Source organism: Somniosus microcephalus, chromosome 32 (genome assembly GCF_052327205.1).
Source record: "Somniosus microcephalus isolate GS21.2 chromosome 32, FLI_Smic_1.0, whole genome shotgun sequence".
Taxonomy (NCBI): domain Eukaryota; kingdom Metazoa; phylum Chordata; class Chondrichthyes; order Squaliformes; family Somniosidae; genus Somniosus; species Somniosus microcephalus.
This window is the reverse complement of record NC_141018.1, coordinates 39,916,125-39,936,568: the sequence shown is the minus strand read 5'-3', so window position 1 is coordinate 39,936,568 and position 20,444 is coordinate 39,916,125. Positions and strand designations below refer to the sequence as shown.

The 20,444-nt window shown below is 41.8% G+C and overlaps 1 protein-coding gene across 1 annotated transcript in view; it reads right to left on the bottom strand.

The window, feature by feature from the left end:
* The window catches only part of otud7a (OTU deubiquitinase 7A), a 173,280-nt gene that overhangs the window by 51,983 nt on the left and 100,853 nt on the right, over window positions 1–20,444 (bottom strand). The window contains exons 6-7 of the mRNA XM_085972475.1: window positions 6,990–7,160; window positions 3,377–3,595 (exon numbers count right to left, since the gene is read on the bottom strand). Coding sequence (XP_085828601.1) covers window positions 3,377–3,595; window positions 6,990–7,160 — 390 coding nt within the window. The remainder of the gene's footprint in view (window positions 1–3,376; window positions 3,596–6,989; window positions 7,161–20,444) is intronic.

The window sequence follows — 20,444 nt, the reverse complement described above, 5'->3', positions numbered from 1 at the left end:
TATGAAGAGAGACTTAAGAAATTAAAGCTTTTTTCCACAGGAGTTGAAAAGATTAAGGGGTGATCAGATAGAAGGTAACCACAAACAGAATTGTAAGGGATATTAGAAAAACATTCTTGACACATTAGGCAGTTAGAATGTGGAATTCTTTGCTAAAATCATTGTTGAGGCAGTGTCCATACATTCTTTTAAAAAGAGATTAGACGTTTGAAAGGGAAACATTACAACAACAACCTGTATTTATATAGCGCCTTTAACGTAGTAAAACGTCCCAAGGCAGTTTACAGGAGAGAATATCGAACAAAATTTTACTGGTATAGGGAGTGAGTGGGATTAAACTAGGTGTCTGATGTGGAGAAAGACACGCAGACTTGATGGGTCGAGTGGTCTGTTCCTGTCTATTAACATTCTATGTTTCTATGATCATGAACTCACAAAAAAAATGGAAATACAGTGTTAAAACATCTGTAGATGCTAGAAATAACCAGGCAGGTACAAAGAACACCAGAATCACAAAAACAGTGGCTCTTTAATGGAATGAATATTTGAGCCTCAAGACAGATCTTCATCAACTGTCCAGATGTCAGTTACTCCAATCCAAACCATCACCAAGATAGAAATGCTTCACACTCAAAGACAGAAACACTTCCAAGACTGACTACATGACACCTCCCACTCCTCCAACTGGATTTGGAAGTAGCAACTAAATCAATTCCAGTTCCAGAGCATTCAAAAAACTGGAATCAGCTGTGGGAGAGGAGCCTAAGCAATTGTAATCCTTCATGTCAGGGACCCAACAATTTCAAATCAACTGCAGATACGGTGACCAACTACCTAATGTATTAATAACAACTGCATTCCAAGGCAGTGCAGTCACAGTTAAAGAATGTTTTCTCTTAATAAGAACCACCCCTCAGCTCAGGGGTGGAAAATTCCACTTATTAACTAAGGACTGAGTTATTTTCAGTTTTAGCAAGCTGACAAACAATGGAATATGCCAGTTTGCAAATTATAATAGTTTGCTTATCCTTCACCTGTAATCCTTCAACATTTGATTTCTGTTTTGTTGTCACATTCGATCCTTTGAGGCAGCTACTCCCTACACACTGACCAACCCAAAACCAAAGTATACTTTTAGAATTCAATTTTAGTTCCAAGTAACTGTCTTAAAGTGTGAAAAGTTTATTCAGGAAAAGGAAAACAAGTACTCACAAAGGTATTAAGAGTCTAGACAACTTTTCCCAAGCAATGCAATATGAAACTTGTTTTAGGAAATTTAGGGTTCCAAAATGTGTTGAGTGGGCAACACCAGGCTACACAATTGTCAATTTTATTCAAATTATTAAAGGTTACAACTGGGAAAAACAACAACTTGCATTTACATAGCACCTTTAACATAGGAAAACATCCTAAGGCGCTTCATAGGAGCGGAAATCAGACACAAATTTGACACTGAGCCAAAGGAGGTGATATTAGGGTGAGTGACTAAAAGCTTGGTCAAAGACGTAGGTTTTAAGGATGGTCTTAAAGGAGGAGGGGGAGTTGGAGGGATGGACCAGGCACTTTGTGTGTTTTTAAAAAAGAACTAAATGAGGAACACAATATAAATCACAAAGCATTGATTTTGAGGGATAGGCTGCATAGACCTGGCAAGCTGGTTGGGGTTTGATTTCTGACCTTAGTTTGAAGGTTTCTGGTAATTTTTTAATCTACAAATCATACCATTTGAAACTTACATTTTTTCCCCATTGTTTGATTTGGTGCTTTATTTTAACATGCGTAACTTCAGAAGTTGCACTGGGGACTGCAAATGCAAGACAAGCAAGATCCCTGATAAGACTTAAATGCTGCACAAAACTGATTGTGGAAATGGTACAATCCTGGACAAGGAAAATATTCAGTAACCAGTTAACTCCAGTGTCCAAGAAAATTCCCAACTCTTGACAAGGAAGCCTAGATATTTGATAAAAGTTTTTAATTCATTGCAAATGAGTTTTAAATGAGATATTAGACTTGGGATAGCTAACCGTTTACGTAGTTAGTGAAAAAGTCAGAGCAAATATTAAGCAGGCTTTTTCTTAATGAAAGGAGGTAAATATACTCCTATATCAGCAATTCAAAGAGTCCAGAAGTTACTTTGCTTTCTGTTAAGACATAAAAATGGAACATAATTTTTGTGCATTTTTCAGTTCTAACTTAAATTCTATCATTGAAAAGACAAATTATCTATCGCCAAACCCTTCTCCCAAAGGAACTATCTAAAAGATCTGAATATTTTGTTAATGTTATTTATCAAACATTTAGATATTCTTCTATCTGTGCAGTGATCTTGGTTGTACATAGAATTTACAGCACAGAAACATGCCATTTAGCTCAACTGGTCTATGTCGCTGTTTATACTCCACACAAGCCTCCTCCCACTCTAATTACCGCTTGCCGCCCTGCCCCCACATCCCTCTCTTCCCTTCTCCCTCATCTATGGATTAAGCCTACCCTTAAATGCATCAATGCTCTCTGCTTCAACCACTCCATGTGGCAGCGAGCTACACATTCTCACCACTCTGTCAGGAAACTCCTCAAATTCTTTATTTGATCTGATGATAGTGACTACCTTATATTTATGTCCCTTTGTTCTGGACTCACCCACAAGTAGAAACAGTTTCTCCACGTCCATCCTATGGAACCCCTTCATAATTCAGGTCTCCTCAGTCTTCTCTTTTTCAGAGAAAACCACCTCAGCCTGCTCAATCTTTCCTAATAGCTACATTCTCTCAATTCTGCTAACATCCTTGTAAATCTTTTCTGCACTTTCCCCAGTGATTCAATATCCTTTTTGTCATATGGAGACCAGAACTGTACACAGTACTCCAAGTGTGGTCTAACCAAGGTTTAATATAAATGTATTACCTCCCTGCTTTTGTTTTGAATCCTCTAGAAATGAACCCGTCCTTTGTACTCTTTTGTCGCCATATCAACTTGCATTGCTCCTTTTACTGATTTATATATCTGTATTTCCATATCTCTTTGCTCCTATACCGCATTTAGTTTCTTACTTTTCAAGTATGTGGCTTCCTTATTCGTCCTACCAAAATGAGCCACCTCACAATTCGCTACATTGAATTTAATTTGTCATTTCTCCACCCACTCTAAGTAGGTTTATGTCTTCCTGTATTTTAGTGCAGTCCCCCACATTAGCAGCTAAATACCAAATTAGGACACCCATACCGCTAATTTGAATCCAAATCATTTATGTATATGGTAAGCAGCAGCAGTACCAGCACCCTGTTATATCACTTTATGCACCAAAAATCACCAGCACCTCATGCCAGCTAATAAGAAATGTCCAAACACTTGACCTTTTAAGGCATTTTCTCACCTGCCTGTTCCAAGGCGACCATTGTCGACTGTTCAATCAAATCTCGTTCAATAAAGCTTCGGAAATCTTCACTGTATACATTTAAATCAGGCAGCTGGAATGTATAAATGGGCATCTCTAAAGGAAACTGCTCACTACTGCATTCATTTGCCACGTGTGATCGAGCGAGGGACACAATGGCCGAACTTGCATGAGAAATTCCTCGTGAGAGGCGTTTTTCTATATTGGATGGAAAAAAAATCAATTATAAAGTACTAAAAATGCAAATTCTGATTGGCTAGAAAATACCTAGAATCAGCAACTTGATTACAGTGGAAAGGTGCAAAAAATAGAAATACAATCTCAACTGCACAAGAGGATTCAAAACCACTTCCGCAGGGAGTTGCCATATAAAACCGATTGTTAAAAAATTCACTTTTCCCTTCACTTTTAGCAAAAAAATTTAAAACATCCACGATCATCCAAGGATGCAAACATTTTGATACCAATATTTGGATATAGATGGTTAATATGTTTTGTCAAAATGATACTGCTTAAGTCGGTAATTTATTTTAACAGAGCTGCCAAAATGCAACAATTTGTTAATATATAAAAAACTCAAAAGAGCAGCTTTCTTGTTTAGGTCCCGATTGAAAATGAGCTTGGCAGAATTAGAGCACACCATTATAATAATATACTGTTTAGCATGTTGTAATGAGGGCTGTTATACCCAGATCCACTGGGCATACATTATAAATGCTGGCATTAAAATCAATTTCACCAATGTTTTCATCATCAACATTTAGAACATCTGTACTTTCAGTACGAGCCAATTCAGAACCACATTATATCCCACTGTGCAACAGTGATTGTTTTAACGCGAGTAAGGCTGTACTTCAACACAAATACTTTGCTATCTGATCAAAAATGCTTTAGTTAGATAGGTGATGCAAACCTTACACAATCCCAAGAGTGGAATCAAACAAGACAAAAAAATCTCCGTCCATGAGCATTTAAAATTTGGTATCAAGGGAATACTAAAAAAAAAAATCAGGATGTATCCTGTTCACAATATAATACATGCATATTCAAACATCTCTCTTTGCACCTAGGCAAATTGAGAGAATACAAGAGAGAAATGGTTACACCACCACAGCGTTGTTAAACATTAAAAGTAAAATAAATCTGTACAGCACTCAAAGGAGAATTCATGTATGAAACTTGCATAAATTTTGAAGGGATATTAATTTTTCCTGGGACTTTCAGTTGCTATTTTCTGTTCTTAATGAAAAATGTGCACTCTCAATTCCCACGAGTCTCCTGGATCTAAAGTCAGAGTGACAAAGCAATCCATCATCTGTAACCAGGTTCTGTGTTAAACATGTTAGTTAAGCCACTGTGACCGGCAGTGGAGACTCTTGGTAATTCTGCAGGCCCCAGCACACACTCACAAATACAAAATGGCAGCACTGAAGAAAGATTTTTTTAAAGTTAAAAACAGTATTTTGTCAGCCGTTTGCGACAGAACTGCTGATCAGCAACTTTTAAAGCCATCAACTTACAAATGCATAGGGGAAAAAAACAAAGTGTTTGTTGTGACTGCAGTGTCTAGAAAAATTGGCAATGAGCCCTGTCCTGCTCCAGAGCAACATTCCCCGTCAGCCAATGCAGAGCAACATAGATGGCAGTGATGGAAAGTGCCCCGTCCTCAGTAACATAGGGTAGCATGGCTGAAAGTGGGTTGCGGCTGAAAACACAAGGGAAAGGAACTGAAATTAAAAAGTACATAAAAACAATAAAAATGATAGAAAGAAACAAGGAGTTAGCTCATTCAGCAGTTTAGCCCACACTAGCTGTTCAATAGCCTATTGTATTCAAGCCAATATGTACTGAAATAAGGGACAAGGTAATTTGTTCCAGATTTAAATACACCAGGATATTCATACTAGCTATTAATGATAGATGGGACTTTGATTTGAAATTTCACATATTCTTAGGCAGTGCTCCTAATCGATGTACAGTTGGAGACTAGCATGCAGTGCACCTGCTGATGCCAGGACATGATTGATGTAACAAAGGAGAAGTTCACACCTCCAGTAACATCCAGGGTCGAAGTTTTTACTTCACTTCCCGAGAGCGGCTGTTGGAGGTACAAAGTACGATCCTCCAATGGGAACCAGCAGCACACTTCCATAGGATCATAAGCAAGGATTAATCAAAGAGTTATTCATAGCTAGATGGTGCTAATTCTGCACTGTCAGCAGGGAAGCAGTGCTTGAAAGAAGTACGTTTTTGAGACAGGGCTATGACATTGCAGCCACATCTCCCCAGCATGCACTTTCTGCAAGTGCAGCTCCCCACTGGGAGTGCAGGATTAGCCCTATAGTTGGTTCAAATGGATAAAGTGACTTAACTTTGAGAAATGTATAATATAACTATCAGGATGCAAAATGGATAAATTACAGTAAAACTGAACTGTTATAATTGTTCATGGTGTAAAAACCTTTACAATAACTAGAATTATTGAAATGCAGAATTGCATTTTGAGAGACAGATTCTGCAGCATTTATGGGAAAAGCCATGAAGGAATTCAGCAGTTGGCTGGAGATTTTGTTCGCTGCAAAGATATGAAAAACACAATGAAAGCTGCAAATCAGAATACTGTAGCAACAGAAAATGCATGAAAGTACACAAAATTCCATCAACTACTAATATGAGGTACGGCAGCATAGTGGTAATGTTACTGGACTAGTAATCCAGAGGTCTGGAATAATTATCCGGAGAGGCAGCTGGGGAATTTAAATTCAGTTAATTAAATAAATCTGGAACAAAAAGTTAGTGTCAGTAATGGTGACCATGAAACTACCGGATTGTTGTAAAAACCCATCTGGTTCACTAATGTCCTTTAGGGAAGGAAATCTGCCGTCCTTACCCGGTCTGGCCTATATGTGACTCCAGACCCACAGCAATGTGGTTGACTCTTAACTGCCCTCTGAAATGGCGGCTCACCACCACTTTCTCAAGGGCAATTAGAGATGGGCAATAAATGCTGGCCTTGCCAGTGACACCCGCATCTCATGAACGAATATTTTTAAAAAAAAGTCCTTTTATACTGGTGCTTGTCTAGTTTGAATAATAGGAGAACAACACCTGTGCACAAGCTGTTGCGTTTACATTGCTAAAAGCAGGTCCTTTAACCATATTACCTAGAACAATGTTACCCTGCCTTTCCAAACAAGTTCACTCACACTTGTTCACCTGTTGGACAGTTCTTTTTCTTGCTGCTTGTAGAAGCTTCCTTCATTGAACACATGGGTCAGGTTCCTAGTGTAAACTTGCCTAAGTTGCTCAACGTCATGCAGAGCTGCACTCAACTCCCAGCTGGGGAACCAGAACACAGACACCACTCTCCCACGATGTGAACTAAACAATTACCAATGTAAAACAGCAAAGACAGGCTGTTTTGAGTAAAAATCTTTCTGATGCCAATAGGCCTACTGTGCATTTCCAGAATTTTCTGTTTCTATTTTGTAATTGCAGGTGTTCAGACACTACATTGTAAATGAAGCAAGATTGTTAAAATTATTCAAAATACCTGTAGGAACAATGGGTATTTACAGTTAAACCACATTACCTTGAGCAATCTCATCCTGTCTCTGCTCACACTTGTTCACCTGATTGGACAGTTCTTTCTCTTGTTGCTTGTAGAAGCTTCCTTCATTGAACACATGAGGCAAGTTCCCAGTGTGAACTTGCCTAAGTTGTTCAAAGTCATTCAGCGCTGCACTCAGATCCCAGTTTTTACCTACAAATATAAAATTGGTCCTTATTATCCAAATGTAATTGGTTTGCTATCCAGAGGGAAAAACATCAACTAGTTTCCTTCCTTGCTCCTTTATTTAAGATACAAACCCTTTGGGGACCAGGTTAGCATTTCTTGCTACTTTAAAACAAATTCAGAACCAACCAATGCAGAAATGTTTGTTCATTATGTTTCTAAGATGTCTATTTATAATAAATAGTTGTATACACACCTGTTATATGATCACTGATCAATAAAATTCTAAAAGTGCGCAACTCATTTATAAATATGTAATAAGTGATGCTAACTGTTTATCAAAGCAAATTAACAAGGTAACATAATGCATCAATATCACCATTGGGCAATGATTCACTGAGCACAGTATCAGTACTGTGCAGAACACTTGACATTCACAGTTCCCATATGTAGCCTTGGCTCAGTGGGGAGCACTCTTTCCTCTGAGGCAGAAGATTGTGAGTTCAAGACCCACTCCAGAGACTGGAGTGCATAATCTGGGCTGACACTTCAGTGCAGTACTGAGGGAGTTCTGCAATCTGTCAGAGGGATAGAATCATACTGCACAGGAGGCGGCCATTTGGTCCTTCGTGCATGTACCGGCTTTTTGAAAGCTATCCAATTAGTCCCACTCCCCTGCGTGCAAATTTTTCCTTTTCCAAGTAGTTATCCAATTTCCTTTTGAAAGTTACTAATTAATCTGCTTCCACCACCCTTTCAGGCAGCGCATTCCAGATCACAGCCACTCGTGTAAAAACAAATCTCCTCATCTCCCCCTCTGGTTCTTTGGCCAGTTATCTTAAAGGTGCGGTCTTTGAGAGGAGATGTGAAACCAAGGCCCTTCTGCCCTCTCAGGTGGACTTTAAAGATCTCATGGCACCTTTCAAAGAAGAGCAGGATAGTTCTCCCGCTGTCGTGGCCAATATTCATCACTCAAACAACATCACATTATCTGGTCATTAATCTCATTGCTGTTTATGGAACCTTGCTGTGCGCAAAATTACAACAGTGACTACACTTCAAAAGTATTTAATTGGCTGTGAAACGCTACAAGATATCCCAAAGTTGTGAAAGGCATGACATAAACACAAAAATACAAGATTGTTTTTCTTTCTCATCGACTCAGATGAAGGTTCTTCGGCCCATTTGATCTCATCCTTCCAAAATATCAACCCTACAGTTTCCCCATTACAGTAGTTCGCTGTTTCTTGCATCAGCCCAGTGTCCTGGCCTCAAGCACCTTTCCTTGAAACCTGTTCAGCTGTTGATCACTCTCCAGGTAAAGAAATACTTTCTGGCATCTGTCCTAAAGTTACTGTTCATAAACCTAAAACTACACTCGCTTGTGTACCTGCAATTATATGTTCATTCATTCTGGCTAGTACTGGCAATATCCTTCAGTTTGTATAATAATCATAGCTCATGGTATTAGAGGCAAGTTTAAGTTTTAAAGTATCTAGTAATGCTTCTGAAGATAAAGTCAATAGGTTGGGTTGCAATTCCGGTCAGGGCGGGTGAACCTTACATTCCCTTTTGTTGTAAACCTTTGCCACATTTACAAGTATGGAAAAGTTCTATTTTACACAGCTACTGTTGAAGTTACATCAGTGTTTCCATATAGTTTCTAACCCATAAAACTGAATTTGCTGTACGATACCAGTTAATGCTTTTGTAAAAATGTAATATGCACATGGTGAATTTCTAAACTTTAAGCACATCATCTTAACTAATTTACAATTTAGAATAAAAACAGGGGACAATCAATTGAAAACTTTACAAGGGAAAAATGAAGTTCTCAAATCTCTCCCATGAAGCCTGGAGTTTAGGGGTACAGTAGTGTAACATTTGTGCTACTGAACTAGCAGTCCAGAGGTTGTCAGTTGAAATCACACCATAACAAGTTATGAGAATGAATTCAATTAATCCGGTATATTGTAGGCTGGCGTCAGAAAAGATGGTGTGGAGATGTTGGACTGGGGTGGACAAATGTAAGAAGTCACACAACACCAGGTTATAGTCCAACAGCTTTATTTGAAATCACAAGCTTTCGGAGCGCTGCTCCTTCTTCAGGTGAAGTGGAGAAATGCATAAAGACACAGCTTATATAGTCAGAGAATCATGTCAGATGTTTACAGGTAACCTTTCCAACCTTTCCAAAGATGACAATGATAGCTGTTGTAAAATCCCAACTGATTAACTAATGTCTTTCAGGGAAGGGAATCTGCCACTCTCTACTCAGTCTGGCTTCCAGGTCACTACATAAGGAAAAAAAGCATAATCTGTAAACTGTTAAATAACTTCAGCACCCTTAACTTAACGATGTACAAAACATAGAAATAAGCATTTTTTGACACTTAATGTAAATATTTCTCAGCTGCGACTTGGGTAAAGGAATAATAAGTGAACAGAACTTCCTGGCAAGTATGAATACATTTTCATCTTATTAAACTGAGGAACACAGTAGATAAACTAATAAAGACTATGGACAGATGTGTAAGAATTCTGTATTATACATAAACATGGCTGTACACGTGTGGTGAGCTTTCCCCATGTTACATGCTTTGATTAACTATGTACTCATCAAACAGTGAGGTGTCAGTGTAGGTGCACAGAACACACTTCTATTGCCCCCATCCACCCCGTATCAGTATTAAGTATTTGCATGTAATGTACATAGGATATACGGCACAGAAACAGCCCATTCGCCCTAACCAGTCCATGCCAGTGTTTATGCTCCACTCGAGCCTCCTCCCGTCTTTCCTCATCTAAATCTATCAGCATAACCCTCTATTCCCATCTCCCTCATATGCATATCTAACCTCCCCTTAAATGCCTCTATACTATTCGCTTCAACCACTCCCTGTGGTAGCGAGTTCCACATTCTAACCACTCTCTGGGTAAAGAAGTTTCTTCTGAATTCCCTATTTGATTTCTTGGTGACTATCTTATATTGATGGCCTCTAGTTTTGCTCTTCCCCATAAGTGGAAACATTCTCTCTGTATCCACTCTATCAAAACCTTTCATGATTTTAAAGACCTCTATTAGTCACCCCTCAGCCTTCTCTTTTGAAGAGAAATGAGGCCCTGCCTGTTCATCCAATAGGGGTTCAATGTATAGGAAAACCTCATCTACTCTGCTCACACAATACGTCTGTACCTCAGAAGAGCGCTCCCTATTACTCTGCGTTTCCTGCCATAGCCATCCTGGTACTTGCGTCAGACTGCCAATCTGAATTAAGGGCAGTTTTGTGATGTGGACTTGTGTCTATTTCAAAGAGGTGGGAGGATCATTTAAATTGTGGTTGCAAAGGTGAAAAGACTGTACAACACCTAGCAGTTCCCTATAACCTTCCTCCAAAGTGAAACAGGAACAGGCATAGGTCATTCAGCACAGGAGGCGGCCATTTGGCCCATCGTGCCTGTGCCAGCTCTTTGGTAGAGCTATCCAATTAGTCCCACTCCCCTGCTCTTTCACCATAGCCCTATATTTTTTTTATCCCTTCAAGTATTTATCCAATCTGTTCCACTATTCAGTTAAATCCTGGCTGAGCTGTACCTCAACTTTTAATTATATATCAGCAGCCTCACGTTTGTGGGACATAGCAGAGCATCCTTCAGGTAAATAAAAGCAATTAGCAATTCTAACCTGAAGTTTAACCGGACTGCTTATTTCCAGTTAATTTCTATTCTAAGTAAATTGTTAATGTTGAAATTAATATTCAACATAAACATCAAGTTCAGTAACTACAACAAACATAGGTTTAGAGAAGTACAAGACCCTCGTGTTAATGATTAATTTTGTTTTAATTTAATATCAAATATACTGTAACTGTATGAGGTACTTGACGCACAGGTTTTAACACGACAGTGTTACAATGACAGCAAGGCGCTCAGCATTCAAAGCATATTTATATCATTCTGAACATGTGGATATGACAGAACCTTTGGCTGCGTGCCAAAGCAACCTGCCGAATCTTTTTCATTTGATGCACATACCAAAATATTTCTAATCTTCTGTACAATGTGATGCGTTATCAATATGTGATGTAAGTCTGGCATCTGAAAATCGCAGAAAGCCATGTAAATACACAGAAACTGAATTTAAGCTTCTTACTGGAACAATTCATCCTCGACTGTAAAATGGACCCTCAAGAACATGACTCGAAGACTTATCAGTAAAATGTTTGCATACCATATGATTCCAGTTTTTGCTTTACATTTCAGTTTTACAGCCGTTACTTTGCCCGTGTTGTCCAAGTTTATTCATCTCTTCAATGAGATTACTTAGGAAAAAGTAAAAAAGTGTTCTGATTTAAAACCTTATAATCAAGGTTCTACAAAAAACTAGTTCTTTGCAGATTTGATTGACTCTATCTATATTAATAAACAAGAAGAATAAAATATCCGGCATTAGAGAATGTTCCCTTAAACATGACAATGTTTGAGCAATCGAGCTTTGCTATCTTGAGGCAGCTTGTAGTAGGATTAGCATAAAGTTGGTTTACAAATGAGGCCGTAGGTTCCTTACAATGACACCCTTGCACCATTAGTGTCAGCTGTGGCTCAGTTGGTAGCACACTCGCCTCTGAGTCAGAAGGTTGTGGGTTCAAGTCCCACTCCAGGGACTTGGGCATATCATCTTCTTCTTAGGCAGTCCCTCGGAACCGAGGATGACTTGCTTCCAGGTGACTGATGAATCCAATGCGGGACCTACAGTCTCTGTCGTCACAGGTGGGGCAGACAGTGGTTGAAGGTCCATGTCTCTGAAGCATACAGCAGGGCAGGTATCACTACTGCTCTGTAGACCCTGAGCTTAGTGCTGGGTTTGAGGTCCTGGTCTTCAAACACTCTCTTCCTCAGGCGACCAAAGGCTGCACTGGCACACTGAAGGCGGTGTTGGACTTCGTCATTGACGTCTGCCCTTGTTGACAGTAGGCTCCCAAGGTATGGAAAGTGGTCCACGTTGTCCAAGGCCTCGTCATGGATTTTGATAATCGGGGAGCAGTACTGTGAGGCGGGGGCAGGTTGGTTGAGGACCTTTGTCTTACGGATGTTTAGTGTAAGGCCCATGCTCTTGTATGCTTCAGTAAAGGTGTTGACAATGGTTTGGAGTTGGCCTCAGAGTGTACGCAGACGCAAGCATCGTCTGCATACTGTAATTCGATGAGAGAGGATGGGACGACCTTGGATCTGGACTGGAGGCAACGGAGGTTGAACAGTTTCCCGTTGAGAAGAGCATTGGTGCGATGAGAGCCTTGCTTGACCATGGTCCGTACGTGAATTGGGCCTGTGGTGGATCCGTTGGTCAGGATCACGGCTTGCATGTTGTTGTGAAGCAGGCGGAGGATGATGACAAACTTTTGAGGGCAGCCGAATTTGAGGAGGACACTCCATAATCCCTCACGGTTGATGGTGTCAAAGGCCTTTGTGAGGTCAAAGGCGGCCATATACTGCATTTCTCTTGTAGTTGACGTGCGGTGAAGATCATGTCCATTGTGCCCCTTAGTGGATGAATCTGCATTGCGACTCTGGGAGGAGCTCTTCAACCACTGGGAGAAGGCGACTGAGGAGGATTCTTGCAATGACTTTCCCTGTGGCAGACAGCAGGGAGACTCCTCTGTAATTACCGCAATCGAACTTGTCACCTTTCTTGAAGATGGTCACGATTACAGCGTCTCTGAGATCCCCTGGCATGCTCTCCTCCTTCCAAATAAGAGAAACGAGTTCATGTATTCGCGCCAATAGTGCTTCTCTGCCATGTTTTAGCACCTCGGCGGGGATTCCATCTGCTCCTGAGGCCTTATTGTTCTTCAGTTGTTGGATGGCCTTTTCAACCTCGCTGGGCTGAAGTTGTGCTGAGATGGTGGCGGGTAGCATGCTGTGGGATGGAGTTGAGGACACTCGCATTGAAGACAGAGTCTCGGTTAAGGAGATCTTCGAAGTGCTCCTTTCAGCGGGCACGGACTGCCTCTCTGTCCTTGATGAGTACCTCTCCGTTCTTGGTCCGCAGTGGGGTAGGATCTTGGGTGCTTGGGCTGTAGGTGGTCAAGACCACTTGAGCACATAAAGCTAGGCTGACACTCCAGTGCAGTCCTGAGAGAGTTCTGCACTGTCAGAGGTGCCTTCTTTCGGATGAAACGTTAAACCGAGACCCTGTCTGCTGCTCTCTCAGGTGGATGTAAAAGATCCCAAGGCACTATTTCAAAGAAGAGCAGGGAGTAATCCCTGGTGTCCTGGCCTATATTTATCACTCAATCCACATAACAAAAACAGATTATCTGGTCACTTTCACATTGTTGTTTATGGGACCTTGCTGTGCGCAAACTGGCTGCCACGTTTCCCACATTACAACAGTGATTCCACTTCAAAACTACTTTTTGACTAATTGACTGTAAAGTGCTTTGAGACGTCCGGTGGTCATGAAAGGCACTATATAAATGCAAGTCTTTCCTTTATCTTTGAAACATCAAACTATTCCTATCTAGCTGAGAGAAACTGTTGCTAATATCTGAAGAGCAGTCAGTTTTATTATTTAGGGCTGTGCAGCAAATGCTTGTGTAAAGTTCATCTTATAGAAACTTACGGCTGTTGTCTTGAATCCCAATGTAATAAGCCACCCTCAAAACTACTGAGAGAAGTGCAAACACCCTATTGATACTAGGTGCTTTTGATAGGGTAGCTCCGTGTTAAACTATTGGCAATTTTCTGCCCATTGTACAGGTCTGCATAAAAGTGAATATTTTTTTTCTCCAAATGTAGCAGATGCACACTGCATGAAACAAAATTCAAACCCAGCTGTACTCTATTTAAAAAAAACTATTTCCTCTGGTGAAGGACTCTAGAAACAAAAGGGCATAATCTTAAAATTATGGATAGGCCATTTAGGAGTGAAATCAGGAAGCACCTTTTTACACATTGGGAAATCTGGCATCCAATTCCCAAAAGACTGTGGATGCTGGGGGGCCACTGAAATTTTCAAGACTAAGGTCGATAGATTTTTGCCAATCAGTGAAGTGATGGAAGGAGTCATTAATAGTGCCATCAAGCGACACTTCCCTCTCCTGCCACCTTTACTAACAAGGAGGACAGGAGCAGCAATGTCGCGGGAACACCATCACCTCCAAGTCACACAACATCCCGACTTGGATTCGCATCATCGATCCTTCATCATCACTGGATCAATATCCTGGAAGTCCCTACCCATTGTGGGTGCACCATCACCACAAGAAAAAAAGAGACGGCTGAGAGGTGACCTAATAGAGGTCTTTAAAATTATGAAAGGTTTTGACAGAGTAGACAGAGTGTGTTTCCACTTGTGGGGAAGAGCAAAACCAGAGGCCATCAGTACAAGATAGTCATCAAGAAATCCAATAGGGAATTCAGGAGAAATTTCTTTACCCAGAGAGTGGTTAGAATGTGGAACGCGCTACTATAGGGAGTAGTTGAGGCGAATAGTATAGGTGCATTTAAGGGGAGGCTAGATAACATATGAGGGAGAAAAGAATATAGGGTTATGCTGAGAGTGTTAGATGAGGAAGGATGGGAGGAGGCTTGAGTGGAGAATAAACACCGGCATGGACTGGTTGGGGCGAATGGCCTGTTTCTGTGCCGTATATCCTATTATTCTATTTAAGAACTGCAGCTGTTCAAGGAGAAGGTGCACCACCATCTTTTTGGGGCAACTAAGGATGGTCAATAACTGTGGCTTTGCGATTGTTGCCCACATTCCATAACATTTTTTTTTTAAACAATGAAGCCTCCCTTATCCAGCCTTACACGATACAGAAAGCTGAGACTCTAAAGAGTTCACAGTTATTACTGGGTGGGGGAGAGGGACAAGTATTTTAAAATTACTGCAAAATGCAATATCCGTCATGTTTTATCACACCACATGAGCTTATGTTACCTTGCCTACTGATTTCTACTGTAAATTCGGAGCAGCAGGGAGCAGCGAGGAGGAGCCCGGCTTAAAAACCGGCGGCAGTTGCGAGGCGTACCAAATCAACAGCAGAGGAGAGGGGTAAATAGTAATCAGTGTGTGACGTCACCAGGGAGCAGCTGGTGCAGTCGGGAGAGCAGGAGGCCAGTAACTCTTATATAGGTGGAGCTGTTGCTAAACCCGAAACACTACAGTGTAGTGTCTCCCACCCTTCCACCTCCTCTAACCTTTTAGGGGTTAGGGGAAGTTGAAAAGGTAGGTTCAATTTATTTTATTTCAGGAGCCTAACCTAGGTGGAAAAGGTTCCAGGACAGGAGGCGGCAGTGAAAATACAACACCAGAAAACAGGTAGGTGACTGGTTGGTGAGTACTTTCACAAACTTATTCTAAGTAGAATTCAATAATTAAGCTAAATCGTAGTAAATAAAAAGGTATTGTAAGGGTTAAGTCATGGAAGGGCAGCTCAGACCCGTGTCATGCTCTTCCTGTGCCATGTGGGAAATCAGGGACACTGTCCCTGACAACTGTGTGTGCAGGAAGTGTGTCCAGCTGCAGCTCCTAGCGGACCGCATGGCGGCGCTGGAGCTGCGAATGGACTCACTCTGGAGCATACGCGATGCTGAGGATGTTGTGGATAGCACATTCAGTGAGTTGGTCACACCGCAGGTAAAGGCTAGCTCAGACAGTAAATGGGTGACCAAAAGGCAGGGTAAAGGCAGGAAGGTAGTGCAGGAGTCACCTGCGGTCATCTCCCTCCAAAACAGGTTTACCGTTTTGGGTACTGTTGGGGGAGATGACTTATCAGGGGAAGGCACCAGCAGCCAGGTTCAGGGCACCATGACTGGCTCTGCTGCACAGAAGGGCGGGAAAAAGAGGGATAGGGCTATAGTGATAGGGGATTCAATTGTAAGGGGGATAGATAGGAGTTTCTGTGGCCGAGACCGAGACTCCAAGATGGTATGTTGCCTCCCTGGTGCAAGGGTCAAGGATGTCTCGGAGCGGGTGCAGAGCATTCTGAAGGGGGAGGGGGATCAGCCAGTTGTCGTGGTACATGTAGGTACCAACGATGTAGGTAAAAAGAGGGAGGAGGTCCTACAAGCTGAATTTAGGGAGTTAGGAGCTAAATTGAAAAATAGGACCTCAAAGGTAGTAATCTCTGGATTGCTACCAGTGCCACGAGCAAATAAGTTTAGAGAGAGTAAGATAGATAAGCTAAATACGTGGCTTGAGCAGTGGTGCAAGGGAGAGGGATTTAAATTCTTGAGGCATTGGAACCAGTTCTTGGGGAGGAGTGACCTGTACCAAGGGGACGGTCTACACCTGAACTGTGAGGGAGCCGATGTCCTCGGGGTAATATTTTCTAGGGCGGTTCGGGAGGATTTAAACTAATTTGGCAGGGGGATGGGAACCTAGGTAGTGGAAAAGAGGGAAGTCATATGAAGTCAGAAATAGATGGTAGAAAGGTGAGAAGCAATAAGCAAAGGAGAGAAACACAAAGGGCCAAACTAATTCATAATGAGAGTGTGAAAAAAGCAAGCCTGAAGGCTTTGTATCTTAATGCTAGAAGCATTAGGAACAAGGTGGATGAATTAGTTGTGGAAATAGAGGTAAACAAGTATGATTTGATTGGGATTACAGAAACGTGGCTGCAGGGTGGGCAAGGCTGGGAACTTAACATCCAGGGATATACAATATTTAGGAAGGATCGGCAAAAAGGTAGGGGAGGTGGGGTAGCATTGCTGGTAAAGGAGGGGATTAATGCAATGGAAAGGAAGGATATTAACTCGGATGAAACGGAATCTGTATGGGTAGAAATGAGAAATAGCAAGGGGAGGAAAACGTTAGTGGGTGTGATATATAGGCCTCCAAATAGTAATATGGAGGTGAGGGAAGGCATAAAAAGGGAAATTAGAGAAGCGTGCGATAAGAGCACAGCTGTCATCATGGGTGACTTTAATTTACATATTGATTGGACTACCCAAATTAGTAAAAATTCTGAGGAGGAGGAATTCCTGGAATGTTTTCGGGACGGTTATCTGGACCAATATGTCGAGGAGCCGACTCTAGATCAGGCCATTTTAGACTGGGTATTGTGCAATGAGAAGGGACTTATCAGCAATCTTCTTGTACGAGGCCCCTTGGGTCAGAGCGATCATAATATGATCGAGCTCTCAGTCGAGATGGAGAGTGAGGAAATTGAATCAGAGACTAAAGTCCAGAACTTAAATAAAGGGAATTACGAGGGTATGAGACGGGAATTGGGTAAGATTGATTGGGTGGTGTTTCTGGGGGGATTGACAGTGGAGAGACAATGGCAAGCATTCAAAGATAGAATGGAAGAATTCCAGAACATGTTTATACCGGTTTGGCATAAAAATAAACCTAAAAAGGTGACTCAACCGTGGATAACGAGGGAAATTAGGGACAGCATAAAATCAAAAAAAAGGGCATATCAACTGGCAAAAAAAAGCACCAGACCGGAAGATTGGGGGCAGTACAGGATACAGCAAAAGAGGACAAAGGGATTAATCAGGAAGGGGAAAATAGAATACGAAAGTAAACTTGCAGCAAACATAAAGACAGACTGCAAAAGCTTTTATCGGTATATCAGGAGGAAAAGACTGGTAAAATCCCAAGTCGGTCCCTTGCAGTCCGATTCGGGAGAATATATAATGGAGAATAAGGAAATGGCAGACCAATTAAACTCATACTTTGGTTCTGTATTCACAAAGGAGGACACAAATAACCTCCCAGGAATATCGGCAAACATAGGGACTAATGAGAGGGAGGAGCTGACAGAAATTAGTATCTCTAGGGATATGGTGTTGGGTAAGTTGAGGGGACTGAAGGCCGACAAATCCCCGGGGCCTGATAAACTACATCCTAGGGTACTTAAGGAGGTGGCCCTGGAGATAGCAGATGCTCTAAGGATCATCTTCCGGAACTCCATTGACTCGGGAACAGTACCCGTGGATTGGAGGGTAGCTAATGTTACCCCAATATTTAAAAAGGGGGGTAGAGAGAAAGCAGGGAATTATAGACCAGTAAGCCTTACATCGGTTGTGGGCAAAATGCTAGAGTCCATTATAAAGGATAAAATAGCGGAGCACTTGACAAATGGGGAAAGGATCGGACAGAGTCAACATGGATTTACAAAGGGTAAATCGTGTTTGACTAATCTGCTGGAATTTTTTGAGGAAGTAACTGGTAAAATAGATGGGGGAGAGCCAGTGGATGTGGTGTACCTTGACTTCCAGAAAGCCTTCGATAAGGTTCCACACAAAAGATTATCATGCAAAATTAAGGCTCATGGAATTGGGGGGCAAAGTATTAACGTGGATAGAGAACTGGCTGGCGGATAGAAAACAGAGAGTTGGAATAAACGGCTCGTTTTCGGAGTGGCAGGCAGTGACCAGCGGGGTGCCGCAAGGATCTGTCCTGGGACCCCAGCTGTTCACAATATATATAAATGATCTGGATCAGGGAATTGGATGCAATATTTCCAAATTCGCTGACGACACTAAACTAGGAGGAGGGGTGGGCTCTGACGAGGATGTCAGGAGGCTACAGTGCGATTTGGACAGGTTGGGGGAATGGGCGGATACGTGGCAGATGCACTATAATGTGGATAAATGCGAGGTTATCCACTTTGGGGGTAAAAACAGGAGGGTAGATTATTATCTAAATGGCAATAGATTGGGAGATGGGGAAGTGCAGAGGGACCTGGGTGTTCTTGTGCACCAGTCACTGAAGGAGAGCATGCAGGTGCAACAGGCGATCAAGAAGGCAAATGGTATGTTGGCCTTCATATCAAGGGGGTTCGAGTATAGGAATAGGGATACCTTACTACAGCTGTACAAGGTGCTGGTGAGACCGCATCTGGAGTATTGTGTACAGTTTTGGTCGCCCCATCTGCGGAAGGATGTTCTTGCCATGGAAAGAGTGCAACGGCGATTCACCAGGCTGATACCTGGAATGGCGGGAATGACCTACGAAGAGAGATTAAATAGTTTGGGCTTGTACTCACTGGAGTTTAGAAGATTGAGAGGGGATCTCATCGAAACATATAAAATTATGGCAGGCCTGGACAGGCTGAATTCAGAGAGAATGTTTCCAATGGCCGGGGAGCACAGAACCAGGGGCCACAGTCTAAAAATAGCGGGCAAATCATTTAAAACAGAGATGAGGAAGAATTTCTTCACTCAAAGAGTGGTGAGCCTGTGGAATTCCCTGCCACAGAGGGCTGTGAAGGCTAATTCAATAAATATTTTCAAGAGAGAATTGGATATATTTCTGAAGGCTAAGGGGATTAAGGGTTACGGAGAAAAGGCGGGGACGGGGTACTGAACTGGTAAGATCAGCTATGATCTCAGACGAAGATCAGCCATGATCTCATTGAATGGCCTACTCCTGTTCCTATCTCTATGAAATCAGTCAATTACATGAACATTCAGGAAATTTTGTATTGCTGAACGTTACTTAGAAAAGGATATGCAGCACATGATGCTTACGATTTCACACCAGTACGCTGAGGCCTCAGCAGATTCTGGGAGTGAGTAACTGAGCAGAGAAGGAATGTGTCAGGTTTGAACCCTCCCCCCACTCCATGCCAAGTTGGCCGATCTCAAGCAGGGCAGCTGTTAGGACATGAAAACTGGCCTCAGTAACACTGAGCTAAAGGGGGGAGAGAGAGAGAGAGAGAGAGGGAAGCATTCAGGAATCCAGCTCCTGACTGACCTCCAGTGACTCCTGCTGGAAGATGCATGCATGTGGATGCTGGGGAGAAAGGGATCAGGCTGGACTATGATGCACACATAACCACGTTGAATGCCAGCACTCAATGCCCAGGCTTACACAAAGTTTGGCCACTGAAGCAAGGTACCAGAAAGCTGTCAGTGCTTATGACACCATACTCCAGCAGATGCTGATGTCTTCATGACAGAAGAGGAGAGGGGAAAGCTAAATAAAACAAGCACAATGTACAATTTTTTGTTGACACATTTGACAGTTCAGCGCTCAAGGGTGTCAGAGTATTAGCACTCTTGTTATACAATCCTGATACATATTGAGCTACATTTTATTAGGCACCCAAGGAATTTCAGACATGTGTATAAACCAATATTATTTAGATGGAATAGGAATCATCCCAGCACTATTTCCATCTACTTATCAAAGCTCAACTCTGCTACGATTCTTTATAACCTTAATATGAATTAATTTTGATGAAATTCAGTTGATAGTAGCAATATAAAGACAAGGAATCTTACAAAATTCACTTTGTATGGTTCAGAGTAATTTTACAGACAAAGAAAACTAAGTGAAGTACTATTTTT